Source organism: Boleophthalmus pectinirostris, unplaced genomic scaffold, assembly GCF_026225935.1.
Source record: "Boleophthalmus pectinirostris isolate CB_2022bp ecotype Guang Dong unplaced genomic scaffold, ASM2622593v1 HiC_scaffold_14, whole genome shotgun sequence".
In the NCBI taxonomy this organism is placed as follows: domain Eukaryota; kingdom Metazoa; phylum Chordata; class Actinopteri; order Gobiiformes; family Gobiidae; genus Boleophthalmus; species Boleophthalmus pectinirostris.
Genome location: NW_026571047.1, coordinates 36577632 through 36598397, shown reverse-complemented (window position 1 = coordinate 36598397; position 20766 = coordinate 36577632). Strand labels below are relative to the sequence as shown.

General features: G+C 41.8%; 1 protein-coding gene across 1 annotated transcript in view; it reads left to right on the top strand.

The window, feature by feature from the left end:
* Positions 1 to 14624: 14624 nt before the first annotated feature.
* LOC129407827 (alpha-N-acetylgalactosaminide alpha-2,6-sialyltransferase 1-like) overlaps positions 14625 to 20766 on the top strand; it is a 162235-nt gene continuing 156093 nt past the window's right edge. The window contains exons 1-2 of the mRNA XM_055149965.1: positions 14625 to 14727; positions 19322 to 19508. Coding sequence (XP_055005940.1) covers positions 14639 to 14727; positions 19322 to 19508 — 276 coding nt within the window. The 5' untranslated portion in view covers positions 14625 to 14638. The remainder of the gene's footprint in view (positions 14728 to 19321; positions 19509 to 20766) is intronic.

Genomic DNA, 20766 nt, shown 5'->3' with positions numbered 1-20766 from the left:
CACACACACAAACACAACGCACACACACAACACACAAACACACACACACAAACACACAAACACACAACACACAAACACACAACACACAAACACAACGCAGACACAAACACACACAAACACACACACACACAAACACACAAACAACGCAGACACAAACACACACACACACAACAGGGACGGGACAAGGGGCAGTGAGTGTGTTTACCTGCGCTTGAGTTTCCCGTTTATGAGTCTTTTCCCGGTTCTGGATTTGGAGTTCACCTGTTTGAAGTTCACTCATGTCAAGGCACGGAGCTAAACGTGGAGAAACTTTGTTAAAATTAAGGCTTTTTATCAACAAAACAACAAAAAAAGAGACAAACATTTAAGTAAGAACACGAGACTGTGCAGCTCTGTCACAGCTTCAGGAAAAGTCGTTTTTAACAGGTGAAAAATAAAACACAGAGTCAGTTTGTTTTGTCGACTTTTCTTATTTATTTGCAAAAATGAAAAACAAGGCACAGAGGCGCTGTTGGCTGTTCTGTTGTTCTCTGTTCTGTTGTTAGTAGGGTTGTCCCGATCCAATCACGTGATCGGAAATCGGCACTGATCACGTGACTGTGGACTCGATCCAGACTTGGACATTATGCGCTGATCAGGTATCGGATAAATAATGTACATATAAAACTCACAGGACACAACAGTTTTTCTGAGGCGTGGGATTTGTTCAGGGACGTCCCGTCAGCGCGACTCTGTCCCAGCGTCTGTTGTACTAGAGCACAGGTGTCAAACATGCGGCTCGGGGGCCAGATCCGGTCCTCCAAGACCTTTAATCTGGCCCTCGGCTGATTTTCTACTAAAATATTTGAATGATATTTTCTATTAAAATCTCGTTAATTTTCTGTGGTGTTTATCACAGCAGCGTCTCCAGCGTCTCTGTACGTGGCCCCTCCCACCAGAGCAGCACAAATGAAGACTTGTCTCTTTCCAAACGCTCTTAAAGGACGATCGTTTTGACTGTTGACAGTGACACCCTCATCAGAAAAATGTCCAACATGAGAAAAGTAGAGCCGAGTGCAGGATTTTACAACAAAAATTGACTTATTCCTGTTTACAGACAAGTTCATGTAAAACAAGTTCATGTTAAAACTTTGTGTTGAAATTGTATTTTTCTCAAAGTTTCAGGTTGTTCATAATATTATAATATTCTGTAAAAGAAAGAGTTCATCAATTAAAAAAAAAATAGATTTGTGTTTCTCTGCACAAATATTTGAACTTATTGTTATTTTTGGGGTTTATATGACATGAGTTTTCTGATCCGGCCCCTTTGGGATCAAATTCGGTTGGACACGGCCCCCGGACCAAAATGAGTTTGACTCTTGTACTAGAGAAACACTCACACTGGGACTTTTGGGTCGTGTCGTGCTCTGGGGCTGTTGCCTGTGGTTCTGTGGTCTGTGTTCACACCTGTGCGGCCGATGGCGTCGTCGCACGTCGCTGTTTATTGCAAACAAAATAAACTGCTGTTGTGTAGCGGAAGGTTGGGAACAGCGGCGTGAAGTGTCTATCGAGCGGTGGGACCATGTTGCGGTGTTGCTCTGCGGTGGTTTGTGGATGTGGTGTTGGTGCAGGGGACAGAGGCTGTGGAGCTTAAATGTTTAAAATGTAAGGCACATGCAAACATATAACATCAAATATACAAAGTGTAGATTGTGCAGAGTCGAGTCTCAGGTCTGATCTGGTTCTGGTCTGGTTCCTGTTTTGTCCAGTTCATTAAATTTTCTAAGTTACACATTCCAAGACCAAAGTGTGAAAAGTCAAGATTTTCAACAATGATGATTCATGGTTAGAAAAGTTAATAATATTAAAGTTTTTTTTGACTAAATTTGATTTTTCACAAGTTCAGCCCAAATACAGCACATAAAATCAACACAATCTGACCCCGCAGATCCTGGATCTGATTCTTTGCTCTTAGTTCATTTCATCATGTTTTATAAAAGTATCGGATCGGGACTCGGTATCGGCAGATCCTCAAAATCAAAGGACTCGGACTTGGGGGCAAAAAAATGTGATTGGGACATCCCTAATTGTTATATATGTTATTGTTATATATATTTATGTGTGTTTTTTTCTTCATTGTGTATTTTTTGGCTGGAGCGACTTATCGTTCGAAAAATCCAGTATTTCAAAGGTCCTGGTGGTTTGAGTCGTTTTGGGAAAGTAACAGCTCCTGTTGTTTTTGTTTCTTGAGTTTGCACGTGCTCAGTACAGCTCCAGTTAGAGGAATCGGGACACTGCGTCAACAAACCACAATGTCCCGGATCCTCTCGGGAAAACCCAGCGAGAGTCTCCGGTTTTTCATCACCGGGACAGACTCAAATCAAAAGGACACTGCATCTACACGGACACAAAAACCAAAAACAGGATACTCCAAAAACCTGATCAGAACCGGGACACTCGAGCTCATGTAAAAACACTCAATAATATCTCAATCTACTACTACTACTACTACTACTACTACTACTACTACTACTACTACTATTACTACTACACAAACCTTTGACACATTCTGGGATCATTCAGACACTTTGAGGACCAAAACTTCACACGTTCATGAACACACTGGCACAATTTAATAAGAAGTATTTTTATATTTATTTTATTTATCCTGCATTTTGTCAGTTTATTGTTTTATTTGGTAGAACTACTTCTTATTTACAAAGTTCTAAATGTAAATATCTGAGCAGAAGAGCTGGACACACCTGGAAAATCTACGCTACACTCCAGCTGTTTCTTGTATTTGACCAAAACTGTTTTTAAATCCAGTAGTTGTTCCAGAATGTCCCACTAGAGGGCGACACTGCACAGGTTTAGTTTTATTTACAGTTTATTGAAACAAACTGAAATGTGTTTTGAAACCGCTTCTCGAAATCGAAATGTTGAAGTTCACGAATGCAGTAAACAAGAACGTACCCAGTTTTATAATCTTGTATTTTTGTGTCAGAAATGTTCTTTATAATGTGAAATTAAAGTTAAATGTGTCATAATGAAAGTAAAATATGAGATTCTTATGGTGTCTTTATGTGTTCTCTGGATTTGTATTGGGGTTTTTTGGTTTTGTTTTTTTACATTTTAGAGCCCAAAGCAGCATAAAAATACTCACTTGTTTACTGTAATTGAGGAGAATATTTGAGTAATTGTACTTTACTAGAAACTACGATATGATCTCGATACACTGCACTTTTGATTCGATACGTTATATTTCAAATCGATTCGACACGATTTCAATAAAAATAAAGATTAAATCATGTCTGTGATACTAAAAGTCTTTGTTAATCCACTTCTTCTGCAAAATTAAAATGAAACACAAACATTTTAACCATCGAAAATGTCAAATGTGTCGTATAAAGAGTTTAAACAACATTGTAGCTGTAACAAAATAATTTAGTAAAATAAACCAAAAAATCCTCTTACCCATTATATCGATACCGTATCATCACATGAAACGATACGATATACTGATATTTAGATTTATTGTCATACAAAATACAACAAAACTGGGACTCAGTGCAATAATCAGTTTATTTATTTCATGTTTTTCTGGGTCTGGATGTGAGAACGTGTTTATATTTATTTATATTTTTGCTCATTGATTTGTTCTGTTGAAGTTTCCTTGTGTTTCGTACAATGACAATAAAACACTGTGGAACATTCCAGAGAAAGAAATCACATCTCCATGGAGACCAGCGGGTGGTGACCTCCATCAGAAATGTTACGTCATACGTCTTTAAACATGGACGGGTGAACAACAGTGACTGAGTGAACGACAAACAAAACAGATCATTATCATTTAAATAATAATAATAATAATAATAATAATGTGAGAGTCTGAACAGACTCCTGATCTCACATAATTATACTTCAGTTTATTCAACACCACGTTACTAACACCTCATTTACTCGAATACATAACACTCATGTAACTGCTTTTACTCAAGTACATTTTAGTCATATCAGTACTTTTACTTGAATACATATGTAGCTGTACTATTATAGTACTTTTACTCGAGTACATAATAGTCATTTAACTGTACTTTTACTCGAACATAACTACTTTTACTGAAGTACATAATAGTTATGTAACTGTACTTTTACTCAAGTACATAATAGTTATGGAGCTGAACTTTTATAGTTCTTTTACTGAAGTACATATTAGTCATGTAACTACTTTTACTCGAGTACATTTTAGCATGTAACTACTTTTACTCAAGTACATAATAGTCATACAACTGTACTTTTACTCGAGTACATAATACTCTTGTAACTGTACATTTACTTGAGTACATAATACTCTTGTAACTGTACATTTACTTGAGTACATTGTAGTCAGGTAACTACTTTTACTTGAGTACATAATAGTCATGTAACTGTACTTTTACTCGAGTACATAATAATCATGTAACTGTACTTTTACTCGAATACATAATACTCTTGTAACTGTACATTTACTTGAGTACATTGTAGTCAGGTAACTACTTTTACTCGAGTACATAATAGTCATGTAACCATACTTTTACTCGAGTACATTTTAGTCATGTAACTGTACTTTTATTTGAATGTAACTGTACTTTTACTCAGTACTTTATCCACCTCCTCTGAAGTGATTTCTTTTTGTCCATGTCGTCGTGTCACCGTGGAAACTGGCGCTAACATTCCTGCCAGACACATACATGTAGAACACCCCCACTGTGACGTCACTGTTTTTCTTTAATGACTTTAAACACAGAAGAAGAACATATATGGAATTTTACACAGGAAATCTTTATCTATTTTTTATATTTTTTAACCAAATCCTCAAATGATCGACTTTTCTTTGTTTAAAAACAGTTTGTGGAGCAGTTTAACCTTATTTGTTTTGTTACTAAATGATTTCAAACATATATTTTACGTCTTTTGTACGTGTCCAAACCTTTGACTGTAAGTGCACGTAAAGTTTGTTTATAAATTGACAAATAAAAACAAATTATAACATGATTTAAATGGAGGTTTAAACTGTGAGCAAAATGTCTCCCATGTGCGTGACTTTTTTCTACAGACGATGATCAGGGGTGAGACAAGTTTATACTTCCTTTTGTTTTCTGCATTTTTTTCACAAGCGTAACTAATGTCAAACTATGATAAACGTTCAGCACATGGACGACCTTCAATCACCAGCTCATAATTATATTTACTCATGTCAAATGAAGCACACTTGAGGAAAGGGCTGAATATAACAGCACTGACACACACAAAGACACAAAGACACAAAGACACTCAGGTTTGTAATAATAATAATAATAACATTTTAAACGAGTGTGTAATTAAGGAGAATTGTTCTGCACTTGGTCCATTCATGACAAACGTGAGTCAGTGTAATTATATTTTCTTTGTGTTTTGGTCGTTTTTAAGCAGATTTAAGCCAGAGATACTTAACACATGCGTCTCACTAAACTTTAATTGGCTGCTCGCAAACTTCTACCAAAAATAGTAACGGTCAAAATATGTTTTCAAATGTTCTAGATCAGGGGTGGGCAAACTTTTTGGTTCAGGGGCCATATAGGGCTCTAAAAATTGACTGAAGGGCCGGAGAGGAGGCAGAACGTGTTAAGAGACCGGCTCCATTGCACTCGTATTTAAGCTCATGTAGAACGTATTTGACACTACGCGCTGCAACTTCTGGAGACGCAGACGTTTCAGAACGCATGAGGAGTGAATGAGGTCTGCTCCACCACACACCACATGAGAACATTAGCCCTACGCGGTAAGATCATATTACTAAATAAAGCAGTGTCTACTCCACAGTGTTTTATCATGTGTGTATTCACCAAAATGAGACTACCTCTGCTGTACATAATTGGTATTAATTTTAACATTACATTCTTACAGGCTTAGCATTATCACCATTTGAAAGGAGACAATGCCCCTTTATATCTTGAACACTTCTACCTCCATCATGGTCTGAATACGCCGCCCAAAAGAATACTTTCCCATAAAGCATTGCGGCCAACATAATGCACCTCCCCTTAATGTATATATATAGTGCGTCATCTACTGGGAAACGCGGGAAATGCAGGAAAAATAAAACAGTAACAAGGTTTATTATTGTAATTTATTCCAGTTCGCCGAACCTGAATAAATTACTTTAATTATACTATAAGTTCGGCGAACTTGAATAAATTATTGTAATTTATTCAGGTTCGCCGAACTTGAATAAATGACAATAATAAACCTTGTTAATGTTTTATTTTTCCTGCATTTCCGGCGTTTCCCAGTAGACGGCGCACTATATATACATTGAGGAGCGGTGCATTATGTTGGCCGCAATGCTTTATGGGAAAGTATTCTTTCGGGCGGCGTATTTGGACCATAAGTCAGGTAGAAGTGTTCAAGATATAAAGCTGCACTGGTTCGGCTCATGTGTACCATAAAAAAAAGTCCAAACTCTCAAATTTTCAGAATATGTTTTCTAATCAGGACAATCCTTTGGGATCTTTGACAGAGGATTCCTAGTTAGTAATTCTCGAATTGTGTTACGGTGGATCCTAGCTCGCGGGCCACATAGGGGCTGAAGGGCCGGTCAGGAGACAGGACGTAACTTCGTAAGAGCTCAGATTTGTCACGTTCTTCACATTTAGTTAAGACTTCAGACGCGTGCTACACGTTTCATCACTGCTGTTAAAGATTCAGAACACATAAATTCGTTAAAACCTGTTCCACTGCACACCACGAGTGTAAGTATATCATGGGTTCACTGTTTACAAATATGACTACTAACAGCTCATAAATCAAGCTCACGCCGATAAACCACAAACACATGAGTGAGTGTGACTAACCCTAACGCGGAAATGTTGTATTTGTATGGAAATGTTTTCTTGATTGATTTTTAGCCAACTCAAGTAGGAAGCAGTGCAGTCTTATATCTTAAGCACCAACTACTTCACTCATGGTCCGAATAACTCCTGTAAGAACACTTTCCCATAAAGCATTGCGGCCAACCTAATGCACCGCCCCTCAATGTATATATAGTGCGCCATCTACTGGGAAACGCTGGAAATGCATGACAAATAAAACATCAACAAGGTTTATTATTGTAATTTATTCCAGTTCGGCGGGCCGGATTAAAAGGTTTAAAGGGCCGCATACGGCCCCCGGGCCCTAGTTTGCCCACCCCTGTTCTAGATAAACACAGTGAACATCGCAACACAAACATCTGTATTGCATTAAGTATAAATCAAGGCTTCATTAATGGTGTTTCCTAAAGGGGGCGCCGTGACACCAGCGACCAGTCATACACTGGTCCATGTATAAACGACCCAAACTCCGACCACAAAAAAAAAAAAATAATAATAATAATAATTTAAAATATTGTACTCGAGTCATTTCGACTGCTTGTATCCGCAATCTCGTCCTCACACGACAGGAGCTCAGAGTGGAGCTGCTGTTCCTCCACGTGGAGAAGAGCGGCTGAGGCTCGGGCGTCTGATCCAGATGCCTCCTGTCTGTTCATGTCCCACCTGGAGGAGGCCCCGGGGAAGACCCAGGACACACTGGAGGGACTGTGTCTCTGGGCTGGTCTGGGAACACCTCGGGGTCCCCCTGGAGGAGCTGGAGGAAGTGTCTGGGGAGTCTGGGAGTCCCTGCTTAGACTGATGCCCCCACAACCCGGCCCTGGATAAGTGAAAGAAAATGGATACATGGATGGACTGTAGTCGACTCGCTGTCTGAGCCGCATTTTAAAAAGTAGAACAGGCTCTTGATTAACACTGAAATAAAGTGACCAACATGAATAAAGTGAAATTATGTTAAATAAAGGGCTGAGCTAAACCTGCACACGTCTGATCTCTGAAAACATGAACCACTCACCATCATGGTAAATGGTCACATTTTTCTATAGCGCTTTTCCACCTTCAAGGCACTCAAAGCGCTTTACAACAAGGAACCACTCACCCATTCACACACACATTCATACACCAGTGTACGCAGACACTGTGGGCAAGGTGGGTTAAGTGTCTTGCCCAAGGACACAACGGCAGCATTCATCTGTGGGAGCTGGAATCACACCAGCCAACCTGTGGGTCAGTGGATCTGACTGCTCAACCTGTGATGTTTATGTCGAGAGCTGGATTCAAACCGCCAACCTTCAGATCAGTGGGCGAATGCTCCACCAACTGAGCTACTGCCGCCCCCTCATCACCATCACCACCACCATCACCACCATCACCACCACCATCACCACCACCATCACCATCACCACCATCACCACCATCACCACCATCACCACCATCACCACCACCATTATTTTACTTTTACGTGATGTGTCGTGTTTTTGTTGGAGTCACGAGTCTCCGGGGTCACGGGGTCAGAATCAGAAAACCGTCCGCGTTACTTTTCTGCTGCGGGTTTAGACGTGGCTGTGTGACGCCCTCCGCTGGACACAACGACTCATTACACTCCCATGAAAACTGAACCAAAATCTCACGAGAACTCTGGTCACAATGTTTTTTTGTTTTGTTTTGTTTTGTTTTATTGATTTTGTGACGCTAACTGGAGGCCCTGCTCTGTCTGAGGCTCTGTTAGACTTTAATCTGACTTTATTTTAATACACAAGAGGTGAAGCCTAAATGAGGACTAAACCAGGACTAAACCAGGACTAAACCGACTAAACCAAGACTAAATCAGGACTAAACCAAGACTAAACCGACTAAACCAAGACTAAACCAAGACTAAACCAGGACTAAACCAAGACTAAACGAGGACTAAAACCAGGACTAAACCAAGACTAAACCAAGACTAAACCAGGACTAAACCAAGACTAAACCAAGACTAAACCAGGACTAAACCAGGACTAAAACCAGGACTAAACTAGGACTAAACCAGGACTAATCCAGGACTGAACCAGGACTAAACCAAGACTAAACCAAGACTAAACCCAGGACTAAACCAAGACTAAACCAGGACTAAACCAGGACTAAAACCAGGACTAAACTAGGACTAAACCAGGACTAATCCAGGACTGAACCAGGACTAAACTAAGACTAAACCAAGACTAAACCCAGGACTAAACCAAGACTAAACCAGGACTAAATCCAGGACTAAAATCAGGACTAAACCAGGACTAAACCAAGACTAAACCAGGACTAAATCCAGGACTAAAATCAGGACTAAACCAGGACTAAACCAAGACTAAACAAGGACTAAAACCAGGACTAAACCAAGACTAAACAAGGACTAAAACCAGGACTAAACCAGGACTAAAAACAGAACTAAACCAGGACTGAACTAGGACTAATGTAAAACTAAACCAGGACTAAACCATCCACTGCGAAACATTTCATCATATTAGAACAGGATTGAAATTAAAGCCCCACTGTGGGACATTTCCTCAGATTAGAACAGGATTAAAACATGAAATCAATTTGTCTGAAGAGGATTTGTTCCATTTTTATTTTATACATTAATTGTAATTCCACTTTCAGCCATAAGGAGGAGACACAGACACAGAGACACAGACACAGAGACACAGAGACAAAGACACAGACACAGACACAGAGACACAGACACAGAGACACAGACACAAAGACAAAGACACAGACACAAAGACACAGACACAAAGACAAAGACACAGAGACAAAGACACAAAGACAAAGACACAGACACAGAGACACAGACACAAAGACACAAAGACACAAAGACACAGACACAGAGACACAGACACAGAGACACAGACACAAAGACACAGACACAAAGGCACAGAGACACAAAGACACAGACACAGAGACACAGACACAAAGACACAGACACAAAGACAAAGACACAGAGACACAGACACAGACACAAAGACAAAGACACAGAGACACAGACACAGAGACACAGACACAAAGACACAGACACAAAGACACAGACACAAAGACAAAGACACAGAGACACAGACACAAAAGACACAAAGACAAAGACACAGAGACACAGACACAGAGACACAGAGACAAAGACACAAATTGTAAACTTTTCTGTGAAGAGTTTTGGGCGTCTTAAAGGGCGCTGTATAAATGCAGTGATTAATTAATGAATTATTTGTAATAATAATCAAAATGAAAGAAATAAACTAATAAATAAGTGTGTATAATATGAGTGTGTATAAAATGAGTGTGTGTAAAATGAGTGTGTATAATATGAGTGTGTATAAAATGAGTGTGTATAAAATGAGTGTGTGTAAAATGAGTGTGTATAATATGAGTGTGTATAATATGAGTGTGTATAAAATGAGTGTGTATAATATGAGTGTGTGTAAAATGAGTGTGTATAAAATGAGTGTGTATAAAATGAGTGTGTATAAAATGAGTGTGTATAATATGAGTGTGTATAATATGAGTGTGTATAATATGAGTGTGTATAAAATGAGTGTGTATAATATGAGTGTGTATAATATGAGTGTGTATAATATGAGTGTGTGTAAAATGAGTGTGTATAATATGAGTGTGTAAAATGAGTGTGTATAATATGAGTGTGTATAATATGAGTGTGTATAATATGAGTGTGTATAATATGAGTGTGTGTAAAATGAGTGTGTTATAATATGTGTGTATAAAATGAGTGTGTATAATATGAGTGTGTATAAAATGAGTGTGTATAATATGAGTGTGTATAAAATGAGTGTGTATAAAATGAGTGTGTATAATATGAGTGTGTATAATATGAGTGTGTGTAAAATGAGTGTGTATAATATGAGTGTGTAAAATGAGTGTGTATAATATGAGTGTGTATAAATGAGTGTGTAGTGTGTATAAATGAGTGTGTATAATATGAGTGTGTGTGTAAAATGAGTGTGTAATGAGTGTGTATAATGAGTGTGTATAAATGATGTGTGTGTAAAATGAGTGTGTATAATGAGTGTGTATAATATGAGTGTGTATAATATGAGTGTGTATAATATGAGTGTGTATAAAATGAGTGTGTATAATATGAGTGTGTATAAAATGAGTGTGTATAATATGAGTGTGTAAAATGAGTGTGTATAATATGAGTGTGTATAAAATGAGTGTGTATAATATGAGTGTGTATAAAATGAGTGTGTATAATATGAGTGTGTATAATATGAGTGTGTATAAAATGAGTGTGTATAATATGAGTGTGTATAAAATGAGTGTGTATAATATGAGTGTGTATAATATGAGTGTGTATAAAATGAGTGTGTATAATATGAGTGTGTATAAAATGAGTGTGTATAATATGAGTGTGTAAAATGAGTGTGTATAATATGAGTGTGTATAATATGAGTGTGTGTAAAATAAGTGTGTATAATATGAGTGTGTATAAATGAGTGTGTATAATATGAGTGTGTATAATATGAGTGTGTGTAAAATATGTGTGTATAATATGAGTGTGTATAAATAATCTTTCGTATCTGGGTGAGAGTTTGTGAAATGAGTCAAAACATGATGAACCTGAAGTGGATTAAAGTTTGTTGTTGATGTCAGGTGAACCCTGCCCTTTATTTCCACAGTCACCAGACTCTGCTTCAGCTTCAGCCTGAACGCCCGTCCTCGTGCGCGCGCCCCTGCTCCTCGTGCGCGCCCCTGCTCCTCGTGCTCACTCCTGCTCCTCGTGCGCGCCCCTGCTCCCCGCGCACACTCCTGCTCCTCGTGCGCGCCCCTGCTCCCCGTGCGCGCCCCTGCTCCTCGTGCTCACTCCTGCTCCTCGTGCGCGCCCCTGCTCCTCGTGCACACTCCTGCTCCCCGTGCGCGCTCCTGCTCCCCGTGCGCGCCCCTGCTCCCCGTGCACATCCTGCTCCTCGTGCACACTCCTGCTCCCCGTGCGCGCCCCTGCTCCCCGTGCGCGCCCCTGCTCCTCGTGCACGCTCCTGCTCCCCGTGCGCGCTCCTGCACACACAGTTATTCATCGATAATGAGCATAATTAGTGTGGTTGTGATTGTAAAGGAGGTGTGTGTTTAACATTTCTGCTCTATTCAAAAATGAGTCACTACATTTAACATGAAACACTCTGACCTCAGCCACCCACACAGTAAATCTGCTTTATGAGATTTATTATAATTATAAATAATAATTACATTTAATATGACACAGTCTGACCTCAGCCACCCGCACGCTCGCCTCCGATTAACAAGATTTATTATAAAGGATAAATGATAATTACATTTAATATGAATGGTGATAATAAGCAGCAGGAAAAACGAGAGACAGAAGTCAAATAAAACATAATTAAATAAATGTAAATGTAAATGTACAAGTCCAAATCAAATAGAAAGATAAGTATGAAAAAAATAAATAAACCACACAGAGGAAAAGAAAGAGTTTTATAAATCCAGATGTACCGGACACAAAAGTTCCAGAGTCTGTGATGAGGAGAGTTTGAAGTAAACCTCGGACCGAGCGCGGACGCCTCTCGTCCGGTGTGTCCAGGTCAAACGGGAGCAGCAGGTTTTCATACAGTAAATCCACCACGAGCTTCTAAGAAACAGGGACAGGATTCCTCGAGTGCACAAAGTGTGTACAAATACACACAAGTCCTTATGAGTACACAAAGACTGTTCAAATACACAATATCTGTACAAATACACACAAGTCCTTATGAGTACACAAAGACTGTTCAAATACACAATATCTGTACAAATACACACAAGTCCTTATGAGTACACAAAGACTGTTCAAATACACAAAATCTGTACAAATACACACAAGTCTACACCAGTACACAAAGACTGGACTGAACCAGGACTAAACCAGGTCTAACCAGGACTAAACCAGGACTAAACCAGGTCTAAACCAGGTCTAAACCAGGTCTAAACCAGGACTAAACCAGGTCTAAACCAGGTCTAAACCAGGTCTAAACCAGGACTAAACCAGGTCTAAACCAGGTCTAAACCAGATCTAAACCAGGTCTAAACCAGGTCTAAACCAGGGCTTAATTAGATCTAAACCAGGACTAAACCAGGTCTTCAAGACCTCGAGATACTTGAACTCCTCCACTTGAGGCAGAGACTCTCCGCCTGGAGACGACAAGACGACTTTTTACGGTTAAGAACCACGACCTCGGACTTGGAGGAGCTGATCTTCATCCAAGACGCTTCACACTCGGGTCAAACCGCCCCAGTGCTGCAGGTCCTGGTCTGATGAAGCCAACAGAACAACATCATCTACGAACAGCAGAGATGATCCTGTGGTCCCCAAACCAGACCCTCCGACCCCTGACTGCACCTAGAAACTCTGTCCACAAACACAATGAACAGAACCGGTGACAGGGGCGGCCCTGGCGGAGTCCAACATGCACCAGGAACAGGTCTGACTTACTGCTGCCAATGAACACAGCTCCTGCTCCGGTCGTACAGGGACCAGACAGACCTTAACAAACAACCCAGACTCCCAGAGCGCCCCCCACAGGACACCACGAGGGACACGGCCCAACACCTTCTCCAGATCCACAAAGCACATGTGGACTGGTTGGGCAAACTCCCACGAACCCTCGAGTGAGGGGAGGATTGACAGGTGAGATTGACAGGTGGACAGGTGCAGCGACGGCAGTGATGCGGTCGCTGTATTGGACCGATGTGGTGAAGAGGAGCTGAGCTGAAAGACAAAACTCTTGATTTACAGGTCAGTCTTTGTTTCTCCCCTCGTGAGCTCTGGGTAATGACCAAAAGGACAAGACTCTGATACAAGCGACAGAAATGAGTTTCCTCCGCAGGGCGTCCGGGCGTCTCCCTTAGAGACAGAGTGAGGAGCTCGGAGTAGAGCCGCTGCTCCTCCACGTGGAGAGGAGCGTCTGAGGGGAGGACGTCTGTTCTGATGTCTCCTGGGCGTCTCCCTCAGGAGGTGTTCATGTCCCACCGGGAAGAGGCCCCAGGGAAGACCCAGGACACACTGGAGGGACGATGTCTCTGGACTGGCCTGGGAACAACTCGAGGTCCCCCAGAGGAGCTGGAGGAAGTGTCTGGGGTGAAGGAAGTCTGGGAGTCCCTGCTTAGACTGATGCTCCTGCGACCCAACCCCGGATAAAGCGGAAGAAAATTGATGGATGGATAAATCAGGTCTTAACTAGGACTAAACCAGGTCTAAACCAGGTCTAAACCAGGTCTAAACCAGGACTAAACCAGGTCTAAACCAGGTCTAAACCAGGACTAAACCAGGACTAAACCAGGTCTAAACCAGGTCTAAACCAGGACTAAACCAGGACTAAACCAGGACTAAACCAGGTCTAAACCAGGTCTAAACCAGGTCTAAACCAGGACTAAACCAGGACTAAACCAGGACTAAACCAGGTCTAAACCAGGTCTAAACCAGGACTAAACCAGGTCTAAACCCGGTCTAAACCAGGACTAAACCAGGTCTAAACCAGGTCTAAACCAGGTCTAAACCAGGTCTAAACCAGGTCTAAACCAGGTCCTGTTCCTCATCTGTGCTCTGTTGTGGAACACCACTCTTCCTTCTCCCTCGTGCACGCTCATTCTGTCTCGTGCACGCCCGTTCTGTCTCGTGCACGCCCCTCCCCTCTCGTGCACGCTCCTCCCTCGTGCGCGCTGACCTGCCTTCACCTGTCTGTGCCTGTCCGCGCCTGCCGCACCTGTCCTGTTCTCACCTGCTCCGCGCTCAGACTCCACAGAGGAACATGGCGAGAAAAGCCGTGTTTTATATCGTCTTGTTTTTCTCCATCTCCACCATCGTCTACATCTCCTGGACCAACCTCGTCCTGATCAGGTGAGTCCAACGGGGCTAAACCAGGACTAAACCAGGACTAAACAAGGCCAGGACTAAACCAGGTCTAAACTAGAACTAAACCAGGTCTAAAACAGAGCTAAAACAGGACTAAACCAAGACTAAACCAGGGCAAAATTAAGGACTAAACTGGGACTAAACCAGGTCTAAACTCAGTCTAAACCAGGACTAAACCAGGACTAAACCAGGACTAAACCAAGACTAAACCAGGACTAAACCAGGACTAAACCAGGACTAAACCAGGACTAAACCAAGACCTAAAACACCAGACTTTGTGCATTATTTTGTGTTTTGTCTTTTAAATGACTTCTTCAGTTTCATTTAAACTCAGAAGTTTCCTGTGGTAAAATTTGCTAAACACAAACACGACTCACATGCTGCAGGTATGATTCCAGGTAACACAGGTAAATGCCGGTGTTGTTTCTTTTGGCAAGACACCTCGCTCACCTCGCCCTCAGCCTGTGCGTTATCTGATTCATGAAAGTGTGTCAGTGTGTGAGTGATTCTGTTTTACTTTTGCTTTGAGTCTGAAGGTGGAAAAACGCTGCAAAAAAACATGACCGTGACTTTAAATATCTATTTTTATTTATTTATTTATTTATTCATTCAGTATTTTACCAGGTCTAAATCAGGTCTAAACCAGGTCTAAACTCAGTCTGAACCTGGACTAAACCAGGTCTAAATCAGGTCTAAACCAGGACTAAATCACGTCTAAACTAGGACTAAACCAGGTCTAAACCAGGTCTAAACCAGGACTAAACCAGGTCTAAACTAGGACTAAACCAGGTCTAAACCAGATCTAAACTAGAACTAAACCAGGTCTAAACTCAGTCTGAACCTGGACTAAACCAGGTCTAAACCAGGACTAAACCAGGTTTAAACCAGGACTAAACCAGGACTAAACCAGGTCTAAACTCAGTCTGAACCTGGACTAAACCAGGTCTAAACCAGGACTAAACCAGGTCTAAACCAGATCTAAACTACGACTAAACCAGGTCTAAACCAGGTCTAAACCAGGTCTAAACCAGGACTAAATCAGGACTAAACCAGGACTAAACCAGGTCTAAACTAGGACTAAACCAGGTCTAAACTCAGTCTGAACCTGGACTAAACCAGGTCTAAATCAGGTCTAAACCAGGTCTAAACTAGGACTAAACCAGGTCTAAACCAGGACTAAACCAGGTCTAAACCAGGTCTAAACCAGGACTAAATCAGGTCTAAACCAGGACTAAACCAGATCTAAACTAGGACTAAACCAGGTCTAAAGTCAGTCTGAACCTGGACTAAACCAGGACTAAACTAGGTCTAAACTAGGACTAAACCAGGTCTAAATCAGGTCTAAACTAGGACTAAACCAGGTCTAAACCAGGTCTAAACTAGGACTAAACCAGGTCTAAACCAGGTCTAAACCAGATCTAAACCAGGTCTAAACCAGGACTAAACCAGGTCTAAACTCAGTCTGAACCTGGACTAAACCAGGACTAAACTAGGTCTTAACTAAGACTAAACCAGGTCTAAACCCGGTCTAAACCCGGTCTAAACCAGGTCTAAACTAGGTCTAAACCTGGACTAAATCAGGACTGAACCTACATAGTGCATTTCAGGACACAATCTAAAACAATAAAAGAGCAATAAACATAAAACAGGAAAGAGAAGAAGAGTGCATCACGGGAGAGTCAATGTTTTCAAAAGACTCTCCAAAGCGTCACTGTTTATTTGGGACTGTCAGATTAATTATATGTCTTAAAGTTCTTTCAGTTCAAAACAGTTATGTCTCTGGAGGTGAATAATGGCTCCACTCTGAAGCCATTGTGAAAAAATGACTTCACGTTTGTTTATTTATACTGACACAGAAGATAGGCCCGGTTATTAAAGGTGCATTTGTGTAACTTGGAGGAGCTCCTCCAAATCCGAGGCCGTGGTTCTCGACTGTAAAAAGGCGGTGCCTTCTCCGAGATGGTGGAGAGTCTTTGCCTCAAGTGGAGGAGTTCAAGTATCTCAGGGTCTTGTTCTGGAGTGAGGGGAGGATGGAGCGTGAGATTGACAGGTGGACAGGTGCAGCGTCGGCAGTGATGTGGTCGCTGTATCGGACCGTTGTGGTGAAGAGGAGCTGAGACGAAAGGCGAAGCTCTCGATTTACTCTTCATTCCTCAGAGCTCGGAGTAGAGCTGCTGCTCCTCCACGTGGAGAGGAGCGTCTGACGGGAGGACGTCTGTTCTGATGTCTCCTGGGCGTCTCCCTCAGGAAGTGTTCATGTCCCACTGAGAGGAGGCCCCGGGGAAGACCCAGGACACACTGGAGGGACTATGTCTCTGGGCTGGTCTGGGCTCGGGGTTCCCCTGGAGGAGCTGGAGGAAGTGTCTGGGGTGAAGGAGACCTTGGAGTCCCTGCTCAGACTGATGCTCCCGCGACTCGACCCCGGAAAAGACGAAGAAAATGGATTGATGGGCTTTGTAACATGGAGATGTTATTGCTTTGTCTGGAATGTTCCACAGTATGGCATTAACTCTCTATCTTCATGGAGACCAAACCAGGCCAAGTTACAGGTCAGATCTGTGGAGAGGCGACCCCGTTCACAGTCAGAATGTTTGTATTTCTAAGTATTTTTGAGCTTTAAAACCACCTGTAAATGAACAAATGTAAAGTCGAGCTGTTTAATGTCACACTGTGGAACATTCTAAACAGAGCAATGACATCTCCATAGAAACAAGCAGATAAACCGCAAAATAACACAGTGTCAGTCGTGTGTCAGTGTCAGATCTGTCACGTACACGTGGATGTTTTGCAGACTTGTCTTTATCTGTTTGGGATCGGCTCCTCAAACATAAATCATTAATCTGGAGGCTTAAAGCTTTTTCAACCGACAACAAGCCCGTTTTACAATGGAACTACTTTTCTGCTATTGTGAATAAAATGATTTTGTTTATTTACAGTGACACACAAGGGGGTAAACCTCGGGTCAGTTGTTGTTTCATGTGGATGCACCTGTAATTACAGAGACATGAACCGTAAACCACAAACTTGTATCTGACAGAAAAAAACTGAGACTCTGACCCGTCCTCCAGCTCGACTTACACTTACACGACACCAGTGTCTCCCAAACTTTTTTTTTCTGGGGATCCATATGTTACTCACGACACAAGTCAATAGACATTATTCATAAATCACAAAATAAAAGTGGATTTGAGCATTATTGAATATGGATGTAACAACCAAAATATCGTGATATTTTATCATCAAAGCAGCGGTGAACCGTGGACCTGGACCCTGGGTCTTCACTAGAAAACACACATCAAGAATCTCAGTCATTGCGCAATTCATACTGGGAAGGATTTTCCAAACAAGTGAGACTCAAACCTCCATGTTTGTTTTCCAGTGGGACTTTATTGCCAAAGTCGATCTTTTCAAGTCTTTTGAACCATATCACTTTTGTTTCTGGTTCTGATATTGTCATATTTTAGTTTTGGGATTCGGACATCGTAATTGTGTGGTTGTTGGATCCTAACAGCGGAAACGGCTTGAGAAATTTGTTTGCGAACTCCATAAATGCAAAAGTGAATCAGATGTGTGTGACTCAAACCTCCGTTCAAACTGTTTCTCTTCCCAACGGAATTGAAAAATAGTGAAAGGTGAAGGTGATGGGCAGGATTGATCCACAGGAAGAACCAAAAAGGAAACATTTGTCTGACTAAGAAATCATCCTGAGTTTACAGAGAACATTTTGTATGTGGAGCGACGAACAAAACAAAATCCCGTTTGTTAATGGAGAGGAGCAGAAGACAAACAGACTGAGCTGCACTTTCTTGTTCTTGTGGTTTTACAGCAACATCACGTCTTGGTCTCTTTGCAGTGGAAGGTGTTTCTTGGTGAACAGTTGGTGCCTTTTGCTTTGGTGGTGACTTTTTAAATTCATAACCAAACTTGAGGGATCAAGATTTTGTTTTGTCGTCGCTCCACATACAAAATGTTCGCTGCAAACTCGGGATGATTTCTTCGACAGTCAAATGTTTCCTTTTTGGTCCAAATCCCAAAACTAAAATATGACAATATCAGAACCAGAAACAAAAGTGATATGGTTCAAAAGACTTGAAAAGATCGACTTTGTCAATAAACACATCCCACTGGGAAAACAAACATGGAGGTTTGATGATCAGTTTTTCAGAAAATCCTTCCCAGTGTGAATTGTGCGATGACTGGAAGCCCGAGATTCTTGATGCGTGTATTGAAGTTTACTTCATATATTTCTTTAATAATCATTCATCAATTATTTGTTTCTGTGCTTTGTTTTCATTTTTGTGAGCACAGAAAATCCAAATTCACACCGTCGTAGTGAAAGGAATAAGCAAAGAAACAAAGAAACTGGCCCTGAGGACAGGAGATTCTGCCCAAATGCTGGAATCATAAATGAAATTCAAAAGAACAAACGGTACACGGACCGAACATGTTGATCTAAATGTTTTGTTACAGTTAATTCCCCAGAGAACGGTTTGGTTTTTCATGTTTTTAAGGCAGTAAAAATTAGGTAGACGCTTTTAACCAGACACTTTCTCTCTTCCTCCTCTCTCTGTGTTTGCAGTTTTCCAGAATTACGGTTAAGTTCAGAGTTTTGGGATCCTGTGTTTTCCACGGTTCCTCCCACCACGACAGACCCGCCCGGCCTCACCCCCATCCCCGTCATGTACGGCTCAGAATTCACCAAACTGCCGCACTGGGACTTCGACGACGTGTACAGGACCGACCGGGAGAGACACAAAACCACACAGGTCTGTAAACATCTGAACATCTGCTGACGTCAACAACTTCATCTGAGGTGTGATGCTCTGTCTGAAGCTTTGTAGACTTTATGGCTAAGTTTTTTTGTGAAATCAGATTTTTTTAGCGAGGTCGTTCACATTTCCAATTAAATGCGACTTGTGTGTGATCTACAGTGTGAACTTTAAACACCTTAAAAGTGTCCCGCATGAGCACTGGAGGACACGACGATGTCACACACAGAGAGAGTGTGTTCAGTATTTACGGAAGTCGCCTAAACTCTGGGTTTGTCTCCCAAAATCCGGTCCAGTTCTCGGTAAATCGCACAGGTTACACGTCCACGGCCGCTTCGTTTGAGTCTTTATCCGCCTTGCATTTGTGTCGCAGGATCTTTATTTTTTGTTGACATTGGAGTCAGGACCATCTGTAGCCGCGCTCGGACATTTCTTTTGGTGATCATTTCAAAAACCGCCTGGTTCTGATTAGACGCCTCCAATTTGGCCTGAATACAGTGATCCATTTTCTTTTCTTATCCGGGGCCGGGTTGTGGGGGCATCAGTCTAAGCAGGGACTCCCAGACTTCCTTCACCCCGGATAATTCCTCCAGCTCCTCCGGGGGGATCCCAAGGTGTTCCCAGGCCAGCCCAAAGACATAGTCCCACAAGCGTGTCCTGACTCTACTCCGAGCTCCTCCAGTGTGTCTGAGCTCCTCACCCTTTCTCTAAGAGAGCGTCCAGACACCCTGCGGAGGAAACTCATTTCAACCGGAAGGACAAGAGGACGAGAGCACCTGTCCACCTGTCAGTCTCACACTCCATCCTCCGCTCACTCGAGAACAAGACCCCGACACACTTGAACTCCTCCACTTGAGGCAGAGACTCTCCACCCGCCCGGAGACGACGACTGAATACAGCGACTCCCCCAAATATTAATGAACTCTCTGTCCTCGCTTTCCGTCAATTGATCCGACTCCGAGACTCTGAGCCTGACGTGTGGGTGGGATGAATGTGACCTGACCGTTCACACTGAAGTCACATGTCAAAAGATCAGATATGTATCAGTTTCAGGAGCACATATCCAAGTGTCCTGGGTCACATTTGAAAAAATCTGATCTGTGTCATTCAGACTGACATTAAAAGATCAGATACAGGAACATAGGGGTGAAAAATTCAGATTCAGATTCGGGTCACTTCAGGTCAGTCTGAACACAACCTTGGATATGAGCTTTATTTTTATGTTCTACAGTCGCCACGTTTACATGAGAGCTTT